Source organism: Ciconia boyciana, chromosome 1 (assembly GCF_034638445.1).
Source record: "Ciconia boyciana chromosome 1, ASM3463844v1, whole genome shotgun sequence".
In the NCBI taxonomy this organism is placed as follows: Eukaryota; Metazoa; Chordata; class Aves; order Ciconiiformes; family Ciconiidae; genus Ciconia; species Ciconia boyciana.
In genome coordinates, this window is record NC_132934.1 from 57780050 (window position 1) to 57800262 (window position 20213).

Sequence of the window (20213 nt, forward strand, 5' to 3'; positions counted from 1 at the left end):
GGAGCTGCACACTAACTGCCGGCCGAGACCTGCCTGGCTATCCTTCCACTATTTAAAGATTTCGTTATAAATGGGTGTGCTGCTCAGCTAATGGAGAGCTTAAAATAAAAAAGTCCCCGGTGATCCTTTAGCAGCAGAGATCGTGAGGACCTCAGTTTTAGGTGGCATCAAAGGGGTCCCTGTGGCTGCAGACTCCCAATACCCCAAGGTAGCCCGGGAGTTTCCAGTTCTCCCTCTGATGGCTTATTTCCACCCCAGGCTGGTGTGGACACGATCCTGCCAAGCATTTTTTGGAAACCACCCTTTCCCAGTGCTGCAGAGGCCCCCCCCCTGCTTGTCCTGGGACTGTGAAATGTATGGGGAGCAGAAGGTGCAGATAGCTGCCAGCAAGGGCATCTTGCTAACATCTGCCGAGCCCCCTCCACCGGCGCTGGGTGCTCCCCACTGGGCTGCTGGAAAGGTTTCTCAGGGGAGGAGAAGCAAGGAGGGACAGAAGATTAGGGATGGGAGGGACGATGGGGCATCTCCTGTCTCCCACCCAGGCACCTCCACCTGGTGAGGTGATAATGGTGGTTTGGGGAGGAGCAAGAGCACAAGCCGAGAGAAGGCTTTTGGGGATGGCTCAGGACAAAGGCACTGCTTCAATTCCAGAGCAATGCAAGCCCCAGCTCCATACTGAAACCATCCCCAACATGGCCTCCTCTTTTGGTCAGCTCTTTCTGGAGGTCCTCAAAGGCAGTGGGGAGTCTACAAAGTCCTTTCCAGTCTTTGTTGGGTTTTCTCCGTGCCCCTGGCGTGCAGCGAGGTGTGTATGGCTTCAGTCCTTCCCAAGAACATCTAAAGTCTTTGCATCATCTTTGGTCCTGCTGAATCCTGAGCACACTGCTTCAGCTCGGCTGCCCACTCGCCTTGCTGCCTGCCCATGAGCATTGGGACCAGGACCTTCTCCCAGCCTGTCTGACCAGCCACAGCCTGAGCACCTCTAACGACCCTCAGCCAGCACCTGTGGCTCGGGGACATGCAGAGCATCCCCGCTGCTCCTGTTCCAGGGACAGGGCTTCTCATTTCTACACTTGTCTCGCAGGGCGACAGCTCTTGAAAAATAAGATTAGCTGCCTTTATGGCAGACTTATTCTGCATATTCAGATCTTAATTTGCCAGCTCCTCCCCAGCAGTCTTGTGGTGCATAGCTGCACTGTTTTTCTCTTGTTCTGCTTAGGACTTTACGTTTCTAGTGGTTTTGAATTTCACTACACTGCAAAAAGGCCCCTGCTCTTGTTTCTCCAGATCACTCTGGTTCTGTCCTCTTCCATCCACTCCTTCATTTTAAAGGGGCAGGGGAGAGGAGGTTTTTCCACTGTTGTTACAGCCTGCATCTTCCCATTGCTCCCTAAAGACAATATTAAATACCGACATTAGCTCACGAGCCTTCTTCCCCATACACAACATTCAGTCTATTTCTTTGACCTGGACTCCTAAGCCATGGCTTACATAGCATGTACAGAAAACTTATTTTCCTCGTCTTTTTTTCCAGTGGCTGTACAGACACAGCTTAGTGTGATCCACCCGCTCCTACCCATTTTATTTTTTCTTACTTCATAAACTGGTAATTATGCCAAAGGATAAGTTTGTTTTGCGTGATCTGCTTTATATAAGTGCATTTGGCAATTCTTAAACTTTTATCTGGAGCACCCACATGCTGGAATATTTCCCATTGGAAATGTTCTCGGTATAAGTTAACAAATACCATAGATAAATGGGATGGGGGAATAAGCAAGAAAGACTTGTTTATACAGCTGTCGAAATCTGTGCCAGGTTAGGGAACGCAGAATAGGATAAAACCTCTTCAACTCCATTTTAGTCCATACCAGGATCACACCATCCTATTAAATAGCCACACAACAACCTGGAGGAAAGGATAGGATGCCCAGGTCAAACGACATTTCGGAGTGGTCCTGGACAAGGCCAGGCTGGGCCCAGATACCTGAACTCCCTGCTCCTCGCAGGGCAGAGGACACGGGTGAGGACTGCCAGCATCCGCCTTGGTCAGCCTCAGGGACAAGGCACCAAACCTCACACAACTCTGCTGCCTTTCCCTCCACGCCACTGAACACCACTTCCCTGGCAGGGTTGGAAGGGTCTTGACGGTAGGTGCCTGTGCCAGCACGTTCAGCACACCCAGCGTTCCTGGGAACTACAGGAGGGCAGGGAAACGTGAGCTTCTGCAGGCAGCCCAGCAGCCAAGAGCCCCACATGATTCACACAAAACCCCGCAGGGCAAAGCCGTGCTAGTGGGACCTGGAGGGGGCAGCGGCGGAGAGCCAGCCACCTGCATGCAAGGGATCCCTGTTGCGCCTTCAGAGGAAACGGGAGTTTCTCACCACTCTGATCGTGCCCACGTATTTCTCAGTGAACTCAGATCTTGCCTCGGGGCACTCGGGGCTATTTGATTTATCCAAAGGGATCAACGCCCCTCTGCTCCTTTCTAAGCTGGCACGAAGCAGGTGCCTTGGACTTGTGTGCACCAGGGCTTGGCTACACGCTGGCCTTGACTGTAGCATCCTCTCCTATTCATCCTGATCCCTTCCCATCCCCTTCTCCTTCCTAAGGTGACCAGCCTGGAAGCAAAAATATATCCAGGAAGGAACTCGGCCCAGTTCCCTTCTCCTGTAATCTCCTCTAGCCCTCTCTTGGCTTTGCCTGGTGCCTTATCACAACTCCCCACTGAGGCACCGGGCGCTGCAGCATCGCGGTCACCCCCGAGGCCTCCCCGTTTGCTGGGGAAAGGCTCCTTCCCCAGGCAGCCAGCGAAGCAGGCTGAAGGGGAAGGCTGGAGCAGGGAGGGAAGAGGCGCGCTTGCCGCCTGCTGTCAGAAGCCAGAACTGAAGAGGAAGATCGCTGTGATCCCTCCGCCAGCTAGTCCAGGCCTCGGCTGACCTGATGCGTAGCCAGCAGACCAACAGGACCCCTCCTCTCCTCGCTGCCCAGCTCTCTGCTCTGACACGAGGATGCACATCTGCATCTTCGAGGCAGCCGCATCATAAAAACATAAAGCATAGTGCTGGTTCTATCCAAATGTGACTTCCTGCTGTGCACTACCAGACGCCTGTACAGGAAAACTGTGTTACAAAGTCCACCTGCCCTCTACAACTTTCCAGATGGCCTGCACTAAGGGAAATGATGTGCATTTTGCCTACAAAAACCAATAATCTGAATTTATAGTTTAACTCCAAGCCATAATCCAGTGCCAAAGCTCAGCAAATAAGTAAGCACGGGACAAAGACCTTACGCTTTTAAGTCACCTGCAAGGGCTCAGGCCACTTTTGCAACAGAAGCTTGCCTGCTGCAAGGTGCAACCCCCTATTCTGGAGGAATAGAGGGTTTCACCAGGAAGAGCTGTCACACCCACACACGACATTGTAAGGAAGAGAGCAAGCCACATAGGTGCCAATGAGTGTAGCTATAAGTTATTTATTCTGCAAAATAGAGGTATCTTCTATGGAGTTGAACACTGGAATCACAGCATTATGAATTGAGTTGTGGAAACATTATGACAGCACACACACACGCAGGCACACACGCGTACACCTACACACGCGCGCACACACAGCCTTGTACAGGCCCCTACTCCTGCATTATCCAGAGGGAGCCCTCTCTGCATCTTTAATGCAAAAACCTGCAGGAGGGTTGCATTCAAGACCCTTTCCCCTATTCACAGGGCTTCCAAGGGAACGAGGTTGGTCAGGGTTGGGTGCATGGCACAGGCAACACGTGTGTAGAGAGCACTGCACATGCTCCCCAGCCCAGTGTTCAGCACATCCTGGATAAGAGTTAACTCTCGGAAGAACACAGCCCTCAGTGGAGTGCTCTCATTCTTGCCTCAGTCTTTGCTGACGCAGCCGAGCGCAGGGTGTCTGGAGGAGGCAGATTTCCATGTTAGGACACAGCCAGTGCTCCCTGCTCGCCATGGTCCATGTTCCAAAGCCGGTAAAACTCTGCAAAATCCACATAGGGCTCCACGCGCCCATCTTCATCTGGCTGGAGCGAGTGGGTGGGTCGGGAGCGGAAGAGACCCCCATCTGAACTTGAGCTGCTACTCTGCGTGTGAGTATTAGTCGACTGGAGTGTCACAGTTGGGCTTTGGCTATGGAGAGAAAAAAAGAGAGAACACAAGCATTTTTATTTTTCCTCCATCTGATGCTTTGGACAAGAAAAGCATCAGAACAAGTGCCAGCTTCTTCACCAATCAAGCTATCCTTAGCAAACAGGTAAAAAGTTGCAGTCTCTTGCTGTATCAGAGCACTAGAAGTGTTGAGAACTGCTTGGAACTGATGAAGGCCAAAGATATCTGATTCACATTTAACTGGAAGGCCTTAAGTACAACCAGGCATCTGAGGAACAGAGGAGAGGAAGTAGGAAAAAAATTGGGGAAAAAAAGGGAGGGGGGGAAGGGGGGGAAGAGGCATGCACTCTGCTGGCCTCCCCATACCCATACAGTATGAGCTTTACGGGAAGAGTCTGGCAGCAAGGAAAGCTATTCTTGTGTGACCTGCGTAGCAGCCAAAGCAGCTCTACTGCGTCAGCCTCATTGTTTCTGGAGCTACCAGAACACAATAACCAGAAACCTTCTTCACTTTGCAGCGTGTACACACACCACCCTGTGCCAAAGGCTGAACCTAAACCAAGCCACTAGCTAGTATGATACTGCAAAGTGGATCCAAATAGAGTCCAGTTCTAACCTTTATACTTTTTTGCTACCCTGGCCTCCGCCTCTGAGCAAGCCAACTTGTGCAGCACAGCCTCTCCAGCAGCCTTACAGGTGACCTGCATAGCCCCTCTTCCTTATTAAAATGAAGGGCACCCACACTCCCTGCACGCACAGCACCCAACACACTTGGCGCACAAGATCCAGAGAGAAGGGCTGCTCGCTGCCAGAGGGCCCTCCGCGAACAGCAGCAGATGCTGCTCCCAAGGCATGTTCCCAGAGCTGGCTTCAGAGCTGCTCGCTTTACTCATTCCCACTCCTCACACAAGCGCTCTCCAGCTAACACATCATGCTGGCTGTCGATACTGCAGTCAGGAAGGCCACACTCCAGATAAGGGAATGATTGACAGGTAACTGACAGGCATCTCTCTGCTTTTCAACCACTTTACACAGTGTGAGGTGCGGGGAAAAACTGCGGGTAGCAGGACTTTTACTTAGTGAGGGTGGGGGTGGCTTCGTCCAGAGTTGAGCTGCTGTGGGCACCATTGACCATCTGGCCTTGGGAAGGCATGACAAGAGACAGCGTGACACTCGTCTTGCTTGTGCTTTGGGAGCTGGAATACGGCACAGAGACTGGGTAGACACGGCCTCCTGAGAAGGGAGAAAACAAGAGTTATAGAGTGTAGTTGAGACATGAGTGACTGGGGGTGCACAGCAGCAAAGAAAGGCCAAAGAACCCCAGAATTTATATTAAACTGCCTTTCTCACACAGTTTAGTACAGCTTAGATGCTGTACTGTATTCTGTCAAATTGTCACAGGCTCTACGTCTCAGAAGCCAATAATCCCTTTAATAAGAAAATTCATTCTACACTGAGTATCTCTTCTCCCAATGTTAGGTCAGTGCTGGATTGATCAAGAGATCTTATCTTCCACCCTCCATTTAGTTTCATTCTCTCCTCAACTTACCTTGCGTTGGTGTCAGCGTGGGCTGGCTCATCTCACCCAGCGGGTACCCAAAATTCCTCACAAGCAGCGTCATGTCTTCATGCCGGGGACAGAACTTGGACCGTTCCCCACCACTGGCAAAAGTGTCACAGTGGATCCGCTTAACCCGGTCCACTACTGCTTGTGCCACAGCATCCAGTGATGTCTGCTTGGCAAACTCTGTGGCTATCATGGCTGCAATTTCCTGAGCAGAGAGGGGAAAAAAAAAAAAACAACAAAAACAAAAAAAACAAGAACGTTTAGGAGATTTTGGAGGAAACCTTTTGCTGCCATCTTATCTAAGAGTTTTTATGGCAAGTCATCCGACTGATGCTTGCCAGTCTCACCTGCTAATATGTGCCCTTGTGCCTTGAATCATCCCATTTCCTTTAATGGGCTACTCCTAAGGGACGGGCAGCTGCCTAGAAGAACTGGCTTGGCAAAGCAGCTCCCATATTATTACAGACCGGAATGGGGTGGCACAGGCATTCAACCTGGCCAGCGTTCACAGGACAGATGAGGAGGAAAGTCTGTATGAGAGCAGCTGACACCACCAGAGTGAGTCAGTAGCCAAGGGAACGTTTCTCATGTGAGCAGGCTCACCTGGTTGGCCTGCCCAGGCCCATGAGCTGCCTCCAGCGCTTTGTAGAGCCCTTCAGACATGAGCACCAAGAAGCCAGTCACCCCATCCAGCGAGTGCCCTCCGTGGATTTCAGGCTCTGCTATGATGGGCTTAGATTTAGCAGCACTGGAAAGAGACGGAGTTATTTAGTATTTAATGGTGACACAGTAGGTGAGAATGGAGGGGTCATGAAGAAAAGGAGGGCTTGAAACCACAAAGTTGAGTTTTTCCTGACCTGAGCAGTTCAATATCGGTATAGCCGTATTTGACTTTGTAATCTCCAATGCGCCGAGTGCTTTCCTGCCCACGAATAGTTCCCACTTGTTTTATTTTCCCTGCATCCAAGCCTGCCAGATTGAAAAAGAAAAAAGTTTAATTGACTTTGGGAAACTTGCAGGACTTCCTCTGGTTACACTGCCATGAATGAGAAAAGAAATATCCACAGCTAAAGACAAAACAAGATGCCAAAGAATCATCAGGAGTCCAACAAGGAGAAAAGGAAGAGCAGTTTGCTGTGTTCCAAGGGACACCTTTTCATTAGTTGTAATCTGGGAAGGAGAAAGAAGGAGAGAGTTGCACAGAGCCCAATACATGCACTCTGAATGCACCAGCTGGCCCTGAGACAAAGCCCACATCCTGGTCCAAAGCCACCAGTGGCAGCTGGCCTGGGCGCACAGGCATTCACCGAAAAGGCAGGGGAACATCTGCACCTGTCAGCTCTGGACTATGCGATGGGAGGAGAACACAGGAAGGAGGAAAATGTATGTGAAGGATTCTGCTTTTTCTTCCGCCTGTTATTGACCCCTGCTCCTAAACTCCACGTGACAATTTCACTAATACACTAGATTGCAGATGGAGAAAAGGAGAACTATCTACAAGAGGCACTGAATTTGCTCAAGTGCTCAAACTGATGTGGGCTACTCCTAAAATAAGGACAATGACCAAACAAGTATTTATGTCAATAAATTTAAGGGGATATACCTCTGGCAGGGGCTAGGAAGGAATCCCATCTTGAAGAAGGTTCTAACAGGGACCATCTGGGTGTGGCTACTATTTGAGGCAGGACTCAGAGCAGAGGAGACACTTACCTGGGCCGTTCTGGCAATTCCCCTTTCCTGGCTATACCTAGAGCTAACAGGCAGAAAATGTTATTTTGAGATTTTTATCTAGGGGTGACTGTCCTCAGTACAAGGTGAAGGCAGGGGTCCAGCTGAAATTCTCCCTCTGAGTCAAACCAAGCCTCACTGCACAGATGGCTCCACACCTACCCCAGCAGTAAGACACAACTCTGCCATCTGCTTGCAGACCAAAGCTGACTCATCAACATGGCCTGGCTCATTTGCCAGGTCCTGGCAGGGGGCTACATGCTATCGGCAGACACAAACACAGGGAGCCTCACAGCACGCCAGAGAGGTTGTGTCTAAATCACAGCAACTCTCCTGGAGCACTGAACAAGCTGCGATGCAGTGTGAAAAGCCACGAAGGCGTAAGACCTCTCCCTCCCTTCCCCCAGGAGAGGTGCAACGCAGGCACCATCATGACAAACGCTACCCCTACTACCTCTTATCCTTATGCTCCAACCTAGCCCTACAACAACCTCCTTTGGCCCCCCAAAACAGCCTGTGCACACTAGCTAGTTCCACAGGCTCTCTCTTCTGCTGGGACTGCCAGGAGGAGAGACACTGCTGTGCCACGTTAAGGTCAGTATTTCTAGCAGATCCCTGTTCTGCTATGGACTGCAGCTAAATTCTGTATTTTTGGCAGTAGAAAGACAGTCAAAGGGGCTCTTTCCCCGGATTCTTGTATTCCGTCTTCTGTTTCATACCATGTACCCCTACTGCAGGAGTACAAGTAAGAGGAAATGGAAGAGAAATAGAAAAAAAAAACAAAACCAAAACAAAACAAGACCCGGCAGCAGACAACTACCACATCAACAGCCTCACCAGATAAGAATGTATCTACCAGGCAAACCTAATGAAGAACGCCAAGTTAGATCTACCTAAACAAAGGTACAGAACATAAGTATCTCAATAAGAATTCGGTACTAGCAATCACACAAGTGGTCTCGGCTAGTTCTAGACAAAGGAAGAAAACATATCAAACACTGTAAAGGAAAAGGGAAATTGCCTAAAGCAAAATGTCAACATTAGGGTTCAATAGTTACTGATGTGAGAGCAGTAAATGCCAGCGCTTGTCCTGGCTCTGTCTGAAGCGTAGCTGCTTTTTTTGCAGCAGCTTGTACTAAGCCATATTGAAATGCACCATCCCGAGGGTGCAGCATCACACAGAACTTAACCCAGCATAACTGTGGTTTGCCTCCAAAGGAGCAGTCATATACTGCCCACTCCGCTTCTGCCCTCTGGCTGTGTGTTCCCACTCCTGCCTTCCTACAGACTCCAGCAATCACATAGCTGGAGGGCAAATCAATGTCAGTTTGGCAGTCGGACACAAAACTAACCCTCAAAACTTGAAAAAAAATGGACAGTTTTCTGCTGGTTCAGTAGCCTCACAATGGCTAGATATGCAGGAAAAGACAACACTGAACTTGTCATTTGAAACCACAGTAAGCTTCTTTTTGTGGTCATTTATTGTTTCCAGTGGTTTGAGTCATTCCTGGTGCCCCAGGTAAACGGAGGCATACGATGTTCTCAGGTAAGAACATGAAACCCAACACTCACCCAGCTGGGAGAAGCGAAAAAGTTCATCCTCATTCTCTGTCGTATGGTCCACGTTGAGCTGAGTCACCTGCAGCCCATCGACCGTGGACTTGCATAACAGTGCCCGATTGGTACCTGCAGTGGGAGCAGCGAGATGAGGCACCGGATAGCTCTGCCGTTAAGAGGGAGAACATATCCAAATGGAAAAGGAACAGGAGAGGGGAATAGAGACAGAAAAGAAGAGAAAGGCTCATGTGCTGCCTCATCATGATCTCCAAAAAGTACTCTTGCTAGCAGCATAGTAGGCCTGCTAGGCAGCTCTTCAGCCAGGCCTGAGCTGGTACCTCACAAGAAAGCTCTCTACTTCTCAGTGAACCTGCACTACTGCCTCTCAACCCATTTTCCTTCTGTTCTTTGGTCATACACATTGCATCAGCCAACATCTGCAGAGATAAAGAGCCAGGCTGATTTCAAGTGCTCCCATAAATAACAAGCATATCGCTGCTTGGCCACAGACCAAGGAAACTGTCCCCCACATTCAAATTTCTTCCAATTCCTAGAACTGCAGCTGTCCTCAGAAATGCCTAGACTGAGGTGCTGACAAAAAACAACTCACCCACATTGGCGATATAGAGCTTGTTGTTGAGAACAACAGCGACAATAGCCATGGCTCCTCCAGAGATCTCCTGCTCTACAGCCTTCAATCTCTCCACAATCTTCTGGTACTGAGGCGGCAGCTGGTGGTGAGGGACACCCTGGAACCCAAAATGAGGGGGAAGCTTAAACACCCAGTCTGCAACAACGAAACCACAGCTGGAATCAAAATTCTGTAGGGCGGGGACTCATCTTGGCATGTCTTCGCCTCATGCCAAGACTGTGCAAGACATACAATTATTTGTTCAATCCTAACAAATGACACAGCTCCAACAAGATTCTGGGATGACGGTCCAGTTCACCTGAAGAACAGAATTCACATCTGCCCAGATGCCATGCAAATTTGAGGCCTTGCTTCTCATCTGTGTCATATGGCTTTGTCCTGGAGGAGCCACACGTACAGGCTGAACACCTCTCCGTGATATGTTCAGTTCCTTACTAAGATAACCAATGATGGGTCTAATTAGTGCCAGTGGGAACAGTGGGAACTCTGGGAAATGGACCAAGATGCTTGCTTTACTTCACGAAAGCTCCCAGAAGAGAGCCACGGAGGAATAATTTTACATTACAGCCTCCCTTGGACCAGACTGACTAATATGCCCAAGACTCATCCAGCAATCTCTGTTCTTAAGGCTACTTTACCTCTGGTAGCTGGGACTGCAGGCTGGCCTTCTCTGCCAAGGCATCATCAATGGACTCCAGGAAACTTCTTTCTACCACATCAAAAGCCTAAAAAAGGCCATAAAGAGAAACTAAGCTCTTATCAAATACCCCACCTCCCTAAGACTGGCTCATAGTGGTTGATCACTGTACGTACAGACATTCAAGGATCACACAATTGTTTTAGCGCAACTAGTTAACAGCTTGTAAAAACAATTTGCAATTACTCAAAACAGGAGACAAAACCATAAAAATTATGCTCAAAGCAATGTCAGACCTATCTGATTTTGTGCGTTGATTGTAAGAACTTGTCTATCACTCAAGAAATCGCACTCACAAATCCATCTCCCCACACATTAACTTCTCCCTTTCACTCATTGTCATCTCCTTCACAGGCTGACTTGTTCCTACATGTCCAGTGAAGGCCAGCTGCAGCTTTCTGGAGAGCTCTCAGCAGCGTGCTGACAGAGCCAGGGGGACAGATGGGTATGAGGTGGGAGTAAAACAAAGCACTACAGCTGCTCAGGATGAGTGCAATCGCAACCATTGGCAGATGTTTCCAGCCCCCACAGAAACCAGATGCTGCTCCCCGGTGGCAAAGAGAGGAGGTGGGTAGCATGAGAAGCAAGAGCCATTCCCAGCCAAAGCTTCTTTACCTGCAGCAGAACTCGACGCACATCAGCATCGCTGTGATCCGCATGTAGCTGGCCCAGCAGCAATTCTGCAGAGAGCCTCTGACCCACAAAGTTGGTGACTCGATTGCCATCATAGCCATTGAAGACACCATACAGGTAGCAGTTGTTCTCACTCCTGTCAAAGAGGGCAGAAGCAATGAGGTCACAGACATCCGTGAGGCACAGACAACTCGTTCCTCCAGACACCTCCTGCATGCTTGTGCCCCACCCTCTTCTTCCGAGTCCTGTGTGACAAACTAAATACCACTTTTACCTGCCCTTGTGTCTGCAGGAGTCTGTGTCCCAGGTGCAACCCACTTACCTGAATTTTAACCAGTTATCTTCCAAGGGGTGACCCTCTGTCCCCTTGCCATCTGCACTGTAGGAACGGTTTGGAGCTGAGCCCACCCCAGAGAGATGGCAGGATGGTAAGTCATCTGTCCAACTGGGCTGCTGTTCCTGGGAGACAGAAAGAGGAAAGAGACCGTATAAACCCCAAGCAGCCTGAAGTGAGGATCCTGGTCCAGTACAGGTTACAAGTCCATCTCCACCCTCTTCTCAACCCTTCTTCCTTTCCTAACAGGGTAGCACACCTCCCCAGACAATAACTGCATATTCCCTGCTGCAGAACTGGACCACTTACCGCTTCCTTTCCCTCTGAGCTCTGGCTGCACCTGCAGCTCTTTCTAACAAGGAACCAGAAGTGAAATTTGCACCTGAGTTTCACACTCGATACAGCACCGCACTAACTAGTCATTCGGTGAATCAGACCCGCACGCACCCGTGGCACAGGGAAGGCTCTGGTTCCCCACGGGAGTACGCTCACCCAGGACAGGGGGACTGGGCCCCTGCTGCTGCCAGCAACGAGAGAGGCATCCCTGGGGCCGCCATCGCCCTGGCACACGCCGCCCGTGCACACACGCAGCCTGCACACGCCAGCTGCCCCCTCGCACCGCGGAGCAGCCCGCGGCCGGCAGCACAGGCACGGCCCGCCCCGCCTCCTGCCGCCCCCCAGCGCTGCAGGGCGGCAGGCCAGCCCAGGCTGCGGATCGATGAGCACGCAGGGCCCCCCTCCGAGCTGGGACACCCTGCCCTCGGGCAGCACAGGGGGCGGGGGGCAGCAACCCACCTCCCTCGCCGGGCCTCCGCCTTCCCACACGGCACTGCGGGGGGCGGACGAGGAGGAGGCCCGGGTCCCCCCTCGCACCCACCTGGGGGGGTGCGTGTGCATGGAGGGGGGGAAGGTGCCACTCACACTCTGCAGCAGGCTCCTCCTCTGCGCCGCCATCTTGGAGCAGAGGCGACCTCCTCCTCCCCCCGCCCGCCCTCCTCCAGAGCACAGAGTCCGCCGGCTAGAGCGGCCGCGCCCCAGGAACCCGCCTTCGCCGCGCCCCCCGGCGGCGACCGCCTCCGCCCACCTGCGCGGGGATGGCCACGCCCCTACCCCCCCGCCCAATGGGCGAGAGCGGCAGGGGGGCGCTCGAGCCCAGGCGCATGCGCGCGCGTGCACGCCCCTCAGGCTCCGCCCCGCGCGCGGAGGCGGCGTCGTGCGGGCCGGGCTGAGGGCGCTGCGGTTCCCACAGCGCGGTTTTCAAGCCCTGAAGTCGCAATGGCGTCTCGGCTTTGAGGGCACTTGAAAACGTGGCCTGAGCGATGCTGTGGAGCTCTCTGAGGCTCCCGACATGCTACCCTGCAGAAGCGCGCACCCCCCTGCAGGCCCTGTGGTATAGGGGAGCCTGCAGTCGTGCCCCAGCGCTTGCCTGTGTGGCTGGAGGAGAGAGTGTCGCCAGCTCACCTCGATGAGGAGAGAACCCCCACGGCAGTGATACATATTTTAAAATTTCCCTGTTGTTACCCCTTCCTCTTGTGTAGGGGGAATGGAGACATACCGGTTTCTTATGTTGAGGCCTTCAGTCGTGAGAGAAAGAAGCACCTTTCGGCCACCACTGCAAGTGTGTGTGGAGGGGGAGGGAAGAGGGGCAGGGTTGTGAGGATCCTGTGAAATGGGGTCACCTAGGACATCAAAGAGCCCTGAGGGAGTCTGGCATTGAAATGTTTTTCTTAGCACCATGACATGTTCTGTGCAACCTCTAGGGATGACTAAGCCTGGGAAAGCCCAAGATACCAGCTCTCAGCTGCACTGCTGCTCTGTAGACACTACAAGAGGCTTCCATTTATCTCAGCTTGGAGTTCGTTTCCCACCGAGGCACTCCACAGCCCTTTCCCACCCTCTTCTGCAGGCCATAACAAGGACGTAGTGGGACCATACCCTCAGGCCAGCGATGGGAAGGTGTCTAGAACAGCTGACGGGTGGTTCTCAATACCCACCACAGTTTGGAGCAGTCGGTGGTCATCTGGAATCAGGCACAACAGTAAAATTGCTTGTGTGCCTGCCTGAACAATACAGACAAAACCAGAGATAACTGATTTTGCTCTTCTTTAAGAACCTTTCTAGGCTGAGGTAGGCTGTTTCAGGAAGGACAGTTTCCACTGAACCAGCTCAGCTGGAGCAGGAGTGAAGACACAAGAATCGTTTCCACTGCTTTCTTATGTTATAAGTCAGTGTAAGAGCCCTCCAGGTGTGTGAGTGGCATATGTTGGAGTGAGTGATGGCTGGTGGACGGGCTATGGCAGCGGGGAGCTCGGGGAAGAGCACGTTTCCCTCTGAATTGCAGCTGAAGGGGCTCCAACATGAGAGACATGCAGGTTCAGTCTTGTGTAGCAGTGCAATTGTGGTGAGGGTGGGAGTGTTAAGTAGTCTTGACTTCCAGCAGTGGCTTGATGCTCTTTTAATGGCATCTTTGTGGCAAATATATTAAATTCAGATGCACTTCAGAAATAATTGCCAGTTAATTAACCTTATTTTAGGGAATGATGGTTTCTGCTGCAGAGGATCCTGCTGGAGGATTCCACATGTTTAGCTTTATGTATAAGCTTGGTCTCACCAATGTCATTTGGAGTGTTCCTGTGGGTAAAGCTGTGAGTGGGTACAAGTAATTATAGGAATGGGTGCCGAGTCTGCATTAAAATCAAAAGTAGGATGGACAGATTTAGTACTAATGAAGATTTGTTTTCTTGCCAGCATCAAGAAGAATTCCCAGTGCTGCAGAAATCTGTGTAGAACAGCATTGTCCATGTCATTAAAAAGCAACAGGTGAGTTTCTCTGCTTTAAAACACGATGTCACTTTTTCAGCATTGCAGCAGAAGCTTATGCTTATTTAATGACATTCAAGGTTGCAGTCATGCACCTTGATGAGCACAGGCAGACCCTGTCCTTGCTCAGAGCGCCACTGGAATCAGCAAGGCTTCGGGTGTGCTCAGAGACTGCCAGCATGTATCGCATTGCAGGACTGGGAATTAAGGAGTCATTTCTGTCGTCTTATATCCATAAGTGAGTCCTTCTGAAACTAACGAGCGAATCTGTGTGTGGGTGCGATAGGCCAGAATGTGATCTCAGTGAGAGAATAAAACAACTTTCCTAAAGATACGAGATAGAAAAGCTGCCACTTTCCTTGTTTGTACAATGACTAGTCACCTCTTGCAGTTAAAAATGTGCCCTGTTCCTAATTTAAATGTCTGGCTTCAGCTCATAGTCACTAATCATTGTCATTCTGGTTTATTTTTTTTCCTGCCCATTTGGGCTGGAACACAGACCTGGTGCAAAACATTTTTTTCTTGGTGAAAATACTTGTGCCAGATTCTGTCTGGATATTCCTGTGGTTCTGTCACTGATCCTCTGCCCTAACTTTGAGTGAGGCAATTAACTACTTGGTCTGCAAAAAGTAAGTAGTAATATTTACCAAACGAGGCTGCTTGCAGTACTAAATGAATATTTATCCAGCATTTTGCAGCCCTCCAAAGGAAAGTGCTACCAAAGCTTGTGTGCTGCTTCATGAATATCTGCTCACAAAGACCAATAGCTTTATGCAGCACTTGCAAGATGAAATACTGCACCAACAGTCTCTGTTGGCTGTATTGATCAAGCTTATTTTTTCCTTTGTTTTATTTATGCTTCTTACCTTCAGCAAATCCTCTCAGAAATTACCACACTGTATTCTCATACAGCCAAAATCTCCCCAAGAATGCAGGATATCAGTCACTGAACATCATCATTCATGCACCAATAAATGAATTATACGATTCAGTGACTACCAGATCCACAGCTCCCTCTCTCATGTTGAACTCCCATATTTCTCATTCCTCCCTCCCTCCCTCCCTCCCTCCCTCTCTCTCTCTCTGTATATTTATTGTTTCTCATTGCTTCTCTGTCCCCAGTGCTAGGGATTATATACACAGTATTTCAGGTGCCAAGCTGTACTACTGCCTTCCTGTTCTTACTAATGTTTTCTCTGTAGAAAAGGAAGAAGCTTGATCACTCTGCTGGGCTGCTGGATAAAAGATTAACAACATGATTGAACGACGTGCTGTGGGGAGCAGGGAGCATAGGGCAGCCCCAGTGCAGGGCTTTTGTAGGCACTCAGAAACCACACACAATGGGAAGCAATTACAGGATCGCTGGCAGAAGCCATCACATCATTTAGTTTCTCTCTACTGATCACAAGTGAGATATGTTCAGGGAGATTTTTTTTCTGTCTTGTTTTGATGATAATGGAGGCTGGGGCTGGAAAGGAAAGTCATGATTTTTGGCAAGGCTTGCATGAGGTGATATGGAAAAAAAGAAGGGTCTCTCTGGCAGAGCCAGCTTGCTGCACTTGCTCTGTTCCTATGGCAGACCATTCCAGAAAGGGATGGTGGAGAGGGTGGCGTTGCAAGCCCTCATGCAGCTTCACCCCGAGCTCTCCCTAGCTACCTCTACCAACTTCAGCTTGATGCTTCCCACAGGCACAGTGCCCTAATGCTCCTGGCTCCTCTACAGGACACTGTTTCCAGGCAGGCTGGAAAAGCAAAGAAATAGAGATGGAGCAGGAGAGAGAACAAGCATTAAGAAAAGAAAGAGAGCTGGAGACAGAGAGGACAAGACAGCAGCTTCCTTCCCCCAGCACCCTCCAGAGAGTTGGAGAGCTAACGTGGAGAGCTGTGGCCAGGGGAAGGCGGAATGGTGAGGGAGTGCTGATTCCCCGAGAGACAGCCAAATATCGCTGCAAAACAGAGTTTGTACAGAGCTTTAGGCCAGTTGGGCTTTTGAAGGAGGGAAATGGGGTTGTTTCAATTGTGCCAAAGCATATGATTTTATTGAATTCTATGATACACTAAACAAAGTCTCATATCCTCGAGTCCTGGGATTATGTGAGCTTTTTTTAAAAAAACAACTTTATAATAGAATTCTGTTTCTCGATGTCATGGCTGCAGGGAGAAGCTTCAAAACATGACTCATAAGGGCTTGAAATACCAGAAAGCAAAATTAAAGCGATTTCAAATGATTAGAAGAAACAAACAAACTGGTAATGTTGGAGTCTTATTCATCTTAAATGCTTGCTTTTGGCAACATTTTTTCTCATCAGTTTTTAACTCCACCTGTCACCAACACAGACATTTGCCTTTCTGTGGGCATGATATCCATACAACACTTCCACCCCAAAAGCTGGGAGTGTAGGAGGGGTCTTTGTCCAAACAAAGATTAATCAAGAAACAGATGGGTATGTCAACACTTTTGCATATAATCTGACGTGAAGCTACAGCGTGTGTGTGCTCAGTTGTGTCCCCAAGAGGGGAGACAGTTTGGAGGACTGGGTACAGGCCTCGCCATCATGTTCCTCTGCTTACCGTCCTCAAACTGCACAAGGGTTGGGAAATGTGATACTCAGGTACTCGGTGACAGGCTCACTAAAAGGGGATGAGAAGGAAGCTTTACCTAAGCATCAGAATGGGATGGGATTTTGAATCTTATTTTTATTGCAGAGCCAGTTGAAATTAGATCCTTTTTAATGGTGGGCTGTCAATTACTGACACCCACTGTCAGCAGTGCCCTGAGAGCTCTGTTTTTCCAGTATTTGATTATGTTTTGAAAATGTGTACTATGCTAGATGCCCGAGCAATGGTCACACATAGATGAATAGAGGTGAGGACACATCAAAGGAATAAACAGATCTGCTTCCCCGGGTGTGGAAATACGGATGTTTATTTTCATATAGGTTTGTACCCTATATTCCTGTATATCCGCCATCCACACCTCCTATAGCCATATCCCTTTCACAGTGACAGTCTACTTCTAATATGGCATGTTAAGCTCCTTCTCACGTTTTCCTACTGATTAGGTAAGAGACACTTGACGGTGCGTGTGATTTGAAACTTAGGCCAAGCAAAACAAGCAACTATTAGCTCCCCCTGAAATATATATCTCAATAAGGGCAGTTCTTTAGGTCTCTTTCCTCCATTCAAGCCACTGACTGTCACTAAACTTGCCAGCCAGCCGTGCAGGAGCACAGGAGCCGTGCTCTCATAGCAAACCAAGCGAAAAAAGCCATCCCTCCACACAGAAGAAAACACAGACCATTTTTTTCATATAGTTCGGTTATTTTGAACGTCATAACTTTATTGAGACACCAGTAGTTACCACCTTCACTTTGTTAACCACAAATATATAGGACATTGTAAACACAGGTGCCGAGGTGGCGGGGTTCGCTGTAGTTGGATTTCGGAACGGATGGGGGCAAGGGGCGGAGGGGGAGGAAGGGTGAAGGGACACTTGGGCTTCGACAAGACCACTCAGGGGATCCTGTATGCGGCAGGCCATCCATGAGTCATCATATATACGTATATATGTATAGCTTTATATTATACATCTTTTTAAATATATATATATAATATATATACTATACACAGGCAGTAATGCGGCAGGGGAAGGAGCAGGGCAGCCCAGGTGGTGTTACAGGTGCCACGCAGGCAGCAGGGAGTTGTCTGGATGGATGGTTTGGACTTGCTGCATGAGGTGGCCTCGCTGGGCTCCTTGCCTTGTACCTGCTCTGGGGACCGGAGCCGAGACTCCTGTGGGAACCACCCTGCAACGCCGCCTTCCCGGGTCCTCCCAAGTGCTTGCGAGGGTGCAGGGACAAAGACGCCTCCTCCCCTGAGGGAACTGCCAGGAATAACGTGGAGGGGAGGGGTGTGTGATGAGGTGATGAACAGCGTGGTAGGAACGTGGGTGAGCTGGGGATGGGGACATGTCAGGAGGCTGAAGCCACAGGTAGAATTGGGGCAAAGTTTCATCATCCCTTTGCCCTTCACAGCCCCTATTTCCACAAAACAGTCCCTTACTTGGGGGCCTCATAAGATAAGAAAACATCAAGGGGCCGATGCTCCCAACAGGGGATGCGTAATCCTCTGTAATCCGGACAAATGGCAGACGGGGAAGAAAGCCGCCTTACCATTTTGCTTATACAGCCTTCCCTCTGATCTCCTAATCCCTAGAGCAGGGCTGATCTCACCCACGTTTAGGATCTAAAAGGGACATGTTCCAGCCAGCTGCTCAGGTCTTGTCTACAATCACCAGAAATAGGCAGCACCTTATCAGAAGTGCCTAAGATAAGATAACCAACCCTTCGGGTAGGTCTGTATCTCTCATCAGCTGCAGAACCAGCCAAATACCACTGGAAATTGCACTTTCAAGAGCTACATGCAAACAAGGAGAGTCCCACCCCAAGGTCTGTCACCACCAACCCTCCACTGCAAAGGCTAAAAGCAAGTCAACCCAAGAAGAGTATGCCTTCTCCCATGAGCAAAAGCAAGAAGTTTCCCAAGTATCTACTGTTATAGTGTCCCCTGCCACACCAATGCCTTTCCTATAACACAAAGCGAGGAGGAAAGGGACAGAGAGATGAGCAGTAACCCAGGATGAAGCCACCTGGCTCATCTCTCACTGAAGTGCCAGCTCTGAGGGGGAGGCTCATTCCTACCTCAAGCCCACCAGAGCCCATCAGCTGGTTACATGAGGGAAGCAAGCCAAAGAGGATAAAGAAAAGCTTGCTCATTAGTCAGCCCCAAATGGTGCTCAGCCATCTATGTAACTCTGACAGGAGAAGGGACATGTAAGCTGCTTCCATGCTACACCCCAAAACAGAGCCCCAGCTAGACCCCCCACGTATGGTCCGTACCTCTCCTCATGCGCCTGGTCCCTCACCCCCTCACCGAGGAGAGGGGACAGGTGATGGGCAGTTCCTCCCAAAAAATACAACACATTTTTGTGCTGAGGGCTGGTTATTTATAGCCTCCTCCTCCTCTTGGTTCCCTCCACACACCCAAAACGAAAGCATGAAGGATGACACAGATGAGTCTGGGTGAGTATTAGTTTTTCTCCTCCTCCACCTCGTCATTCGTTCTTTCCTCTCCCCCAGCAGGGGAGACAGACTGGAGGGAGCTCCCCCCACAGCCACAATCATAACGAACCTCTCTCAATAAAGTAACCCCCTCCCAAGCCTAAATATTAGGCTAAGCCCACAGAAAAAGAAGCCCGAGGGGCTTCCCTCCAAAAAATACCCCTCCTATTTACAGTATTGCTTTCACTCGCAGACACAGAGCAAGGGATGTGTGCCCAGTCCCTCCTGGTGCGTCCATGGGGCTGGCTGGTCCCCCTCTCCCATCCTCACCAGTGGTTAACCACCAGCAAGGGGGGGCAAGCCATGGGGAGTACAAGCCCTGGGGAGTACAAGCCCTGGGGAGAGCCACCGGCAGCACAAGTCTGCTGGTACGAGCAGGTAGAAACGGTGCCTATATACAGTGGAGAACAACTGCCCCCGCTTCCCCCTTGGGGCCTGCAGCTCTACGTTTTTCTACCCCTTCCCTATCGTTGTGGGGCAGGTGGAGAGGAGTCGTGCTGGGAAGAGGGGAAGGACTGTTAACCTCGGTGTCCTCCAGATGAGATGTTTACACCACACGCTAGACCTGTGTCCCGTCCTCCTGACTCCTAAGGGTGCTACGGGGAATAGGCTGGACATTCAAGGGAAGCACCTATGGATTTTGGATCTGCTCCTGATCTCTGCTACTGGGGCCAGCATTGTGTGGAGCAGGGTGGCTGCCCAGGGGATGGAGCTCCTCACTGCTGCAAGGCCTACCCTGCTTCTTGTGCTCTGAGAGATGTCTGTGCTGGGGAGAATTGTCCAGGTGGCTATTGCTGAATTATTTCCCTTTAGGGACCGTCTTCACGCATAGACATTACTTCTATGGTGGAATAAACAGTGTGCTTCCAGAGCCGTGTCTTTACTTGAAGCAAAATCACGAGGAGTGTGGAATGATGTCCATACGAGCTCTATCTGAGAGCCACTACTGCCACCTAGGTGAGGCTTTACAGACAGCCAGGAT

General features: G+C 50.2%; 1 protein-coding gene and 1 long non-coding RNA gene across 2 annotated transcripts; one reads left to right on the top strand and one right to left on the bottom strand.

The window, feature by feature from the left end:
• Positions 1 to 3455: 3455 nt before the first annotated feature.
• On the bottom strand, positions 3456 to 12331 carry TAB1 (TGF-beta activated kinase 1 (MAP3K7) binding protein 1). Its single transcript, XM_072868846.1, has 11 exons — positions 12213 to 12331; positions 11280 to 11416; positions 10940 to 11093; positions 10266 to 10352; positions 9586 to 9724; positions 8991 to 9104; positions 6548 to 6659; positions 6294 to 6438; positions 5673 to 5895; positions 5200 to 5356; positions 3456 to 4144 (listed from the first exon to the last, which is right to left on the bottom strand). The coding sequence occupies exons 1-11, from the start codon at positions 12243 to 12245 to the stop codon at positions 3937 to 3939; spliced, it is 1509 nt and encodes a 502-aa protein (XP_072724947.1). The 5' UTR covers positions 12246 to 12331; the 3' UTR covers positions 3456 to 3936.
• Positions 12332 to 12813: 482 nt separating this feature from the next.
• On the top strand, positions 12814 to 16317 carry LOC140654953 (uncharacterized). Its single transcript, XR_012043585.1, has 3 exons — positions 12814 to 12909; positions 14040 to 14111; positions 15314 to 16317. It is a non-coding gene; the product is annotated as an uncharacterized lncRNA (long non-coding RNA).
• The last annotated feature ends 3896 nt before the right edge of the window (positions 16318 to 20213 follow it).

Coding starts and splice junctions, on each gene's coding strand:
- TAB1 (XM_072868846.1), bottom strand. CDS start 12,245: ATGGCGGCGCAGAGGAGGAGCCTGCTGCAGAGT. Junction 11,094..11,279: donor GATAACTGGTTAAAATTCAG/GTAAGTGGGTTG, acceptor CCTCTTTGACAG/GAGTGAGAACAACTGCTACC. Junction 9,105..9,585: donor GCTCTATATCGCCAATGTGG/GTGAGTTGTTTT, acceptor CTCCCACTGCAG/GTACCAATCGGGCACTGTTA.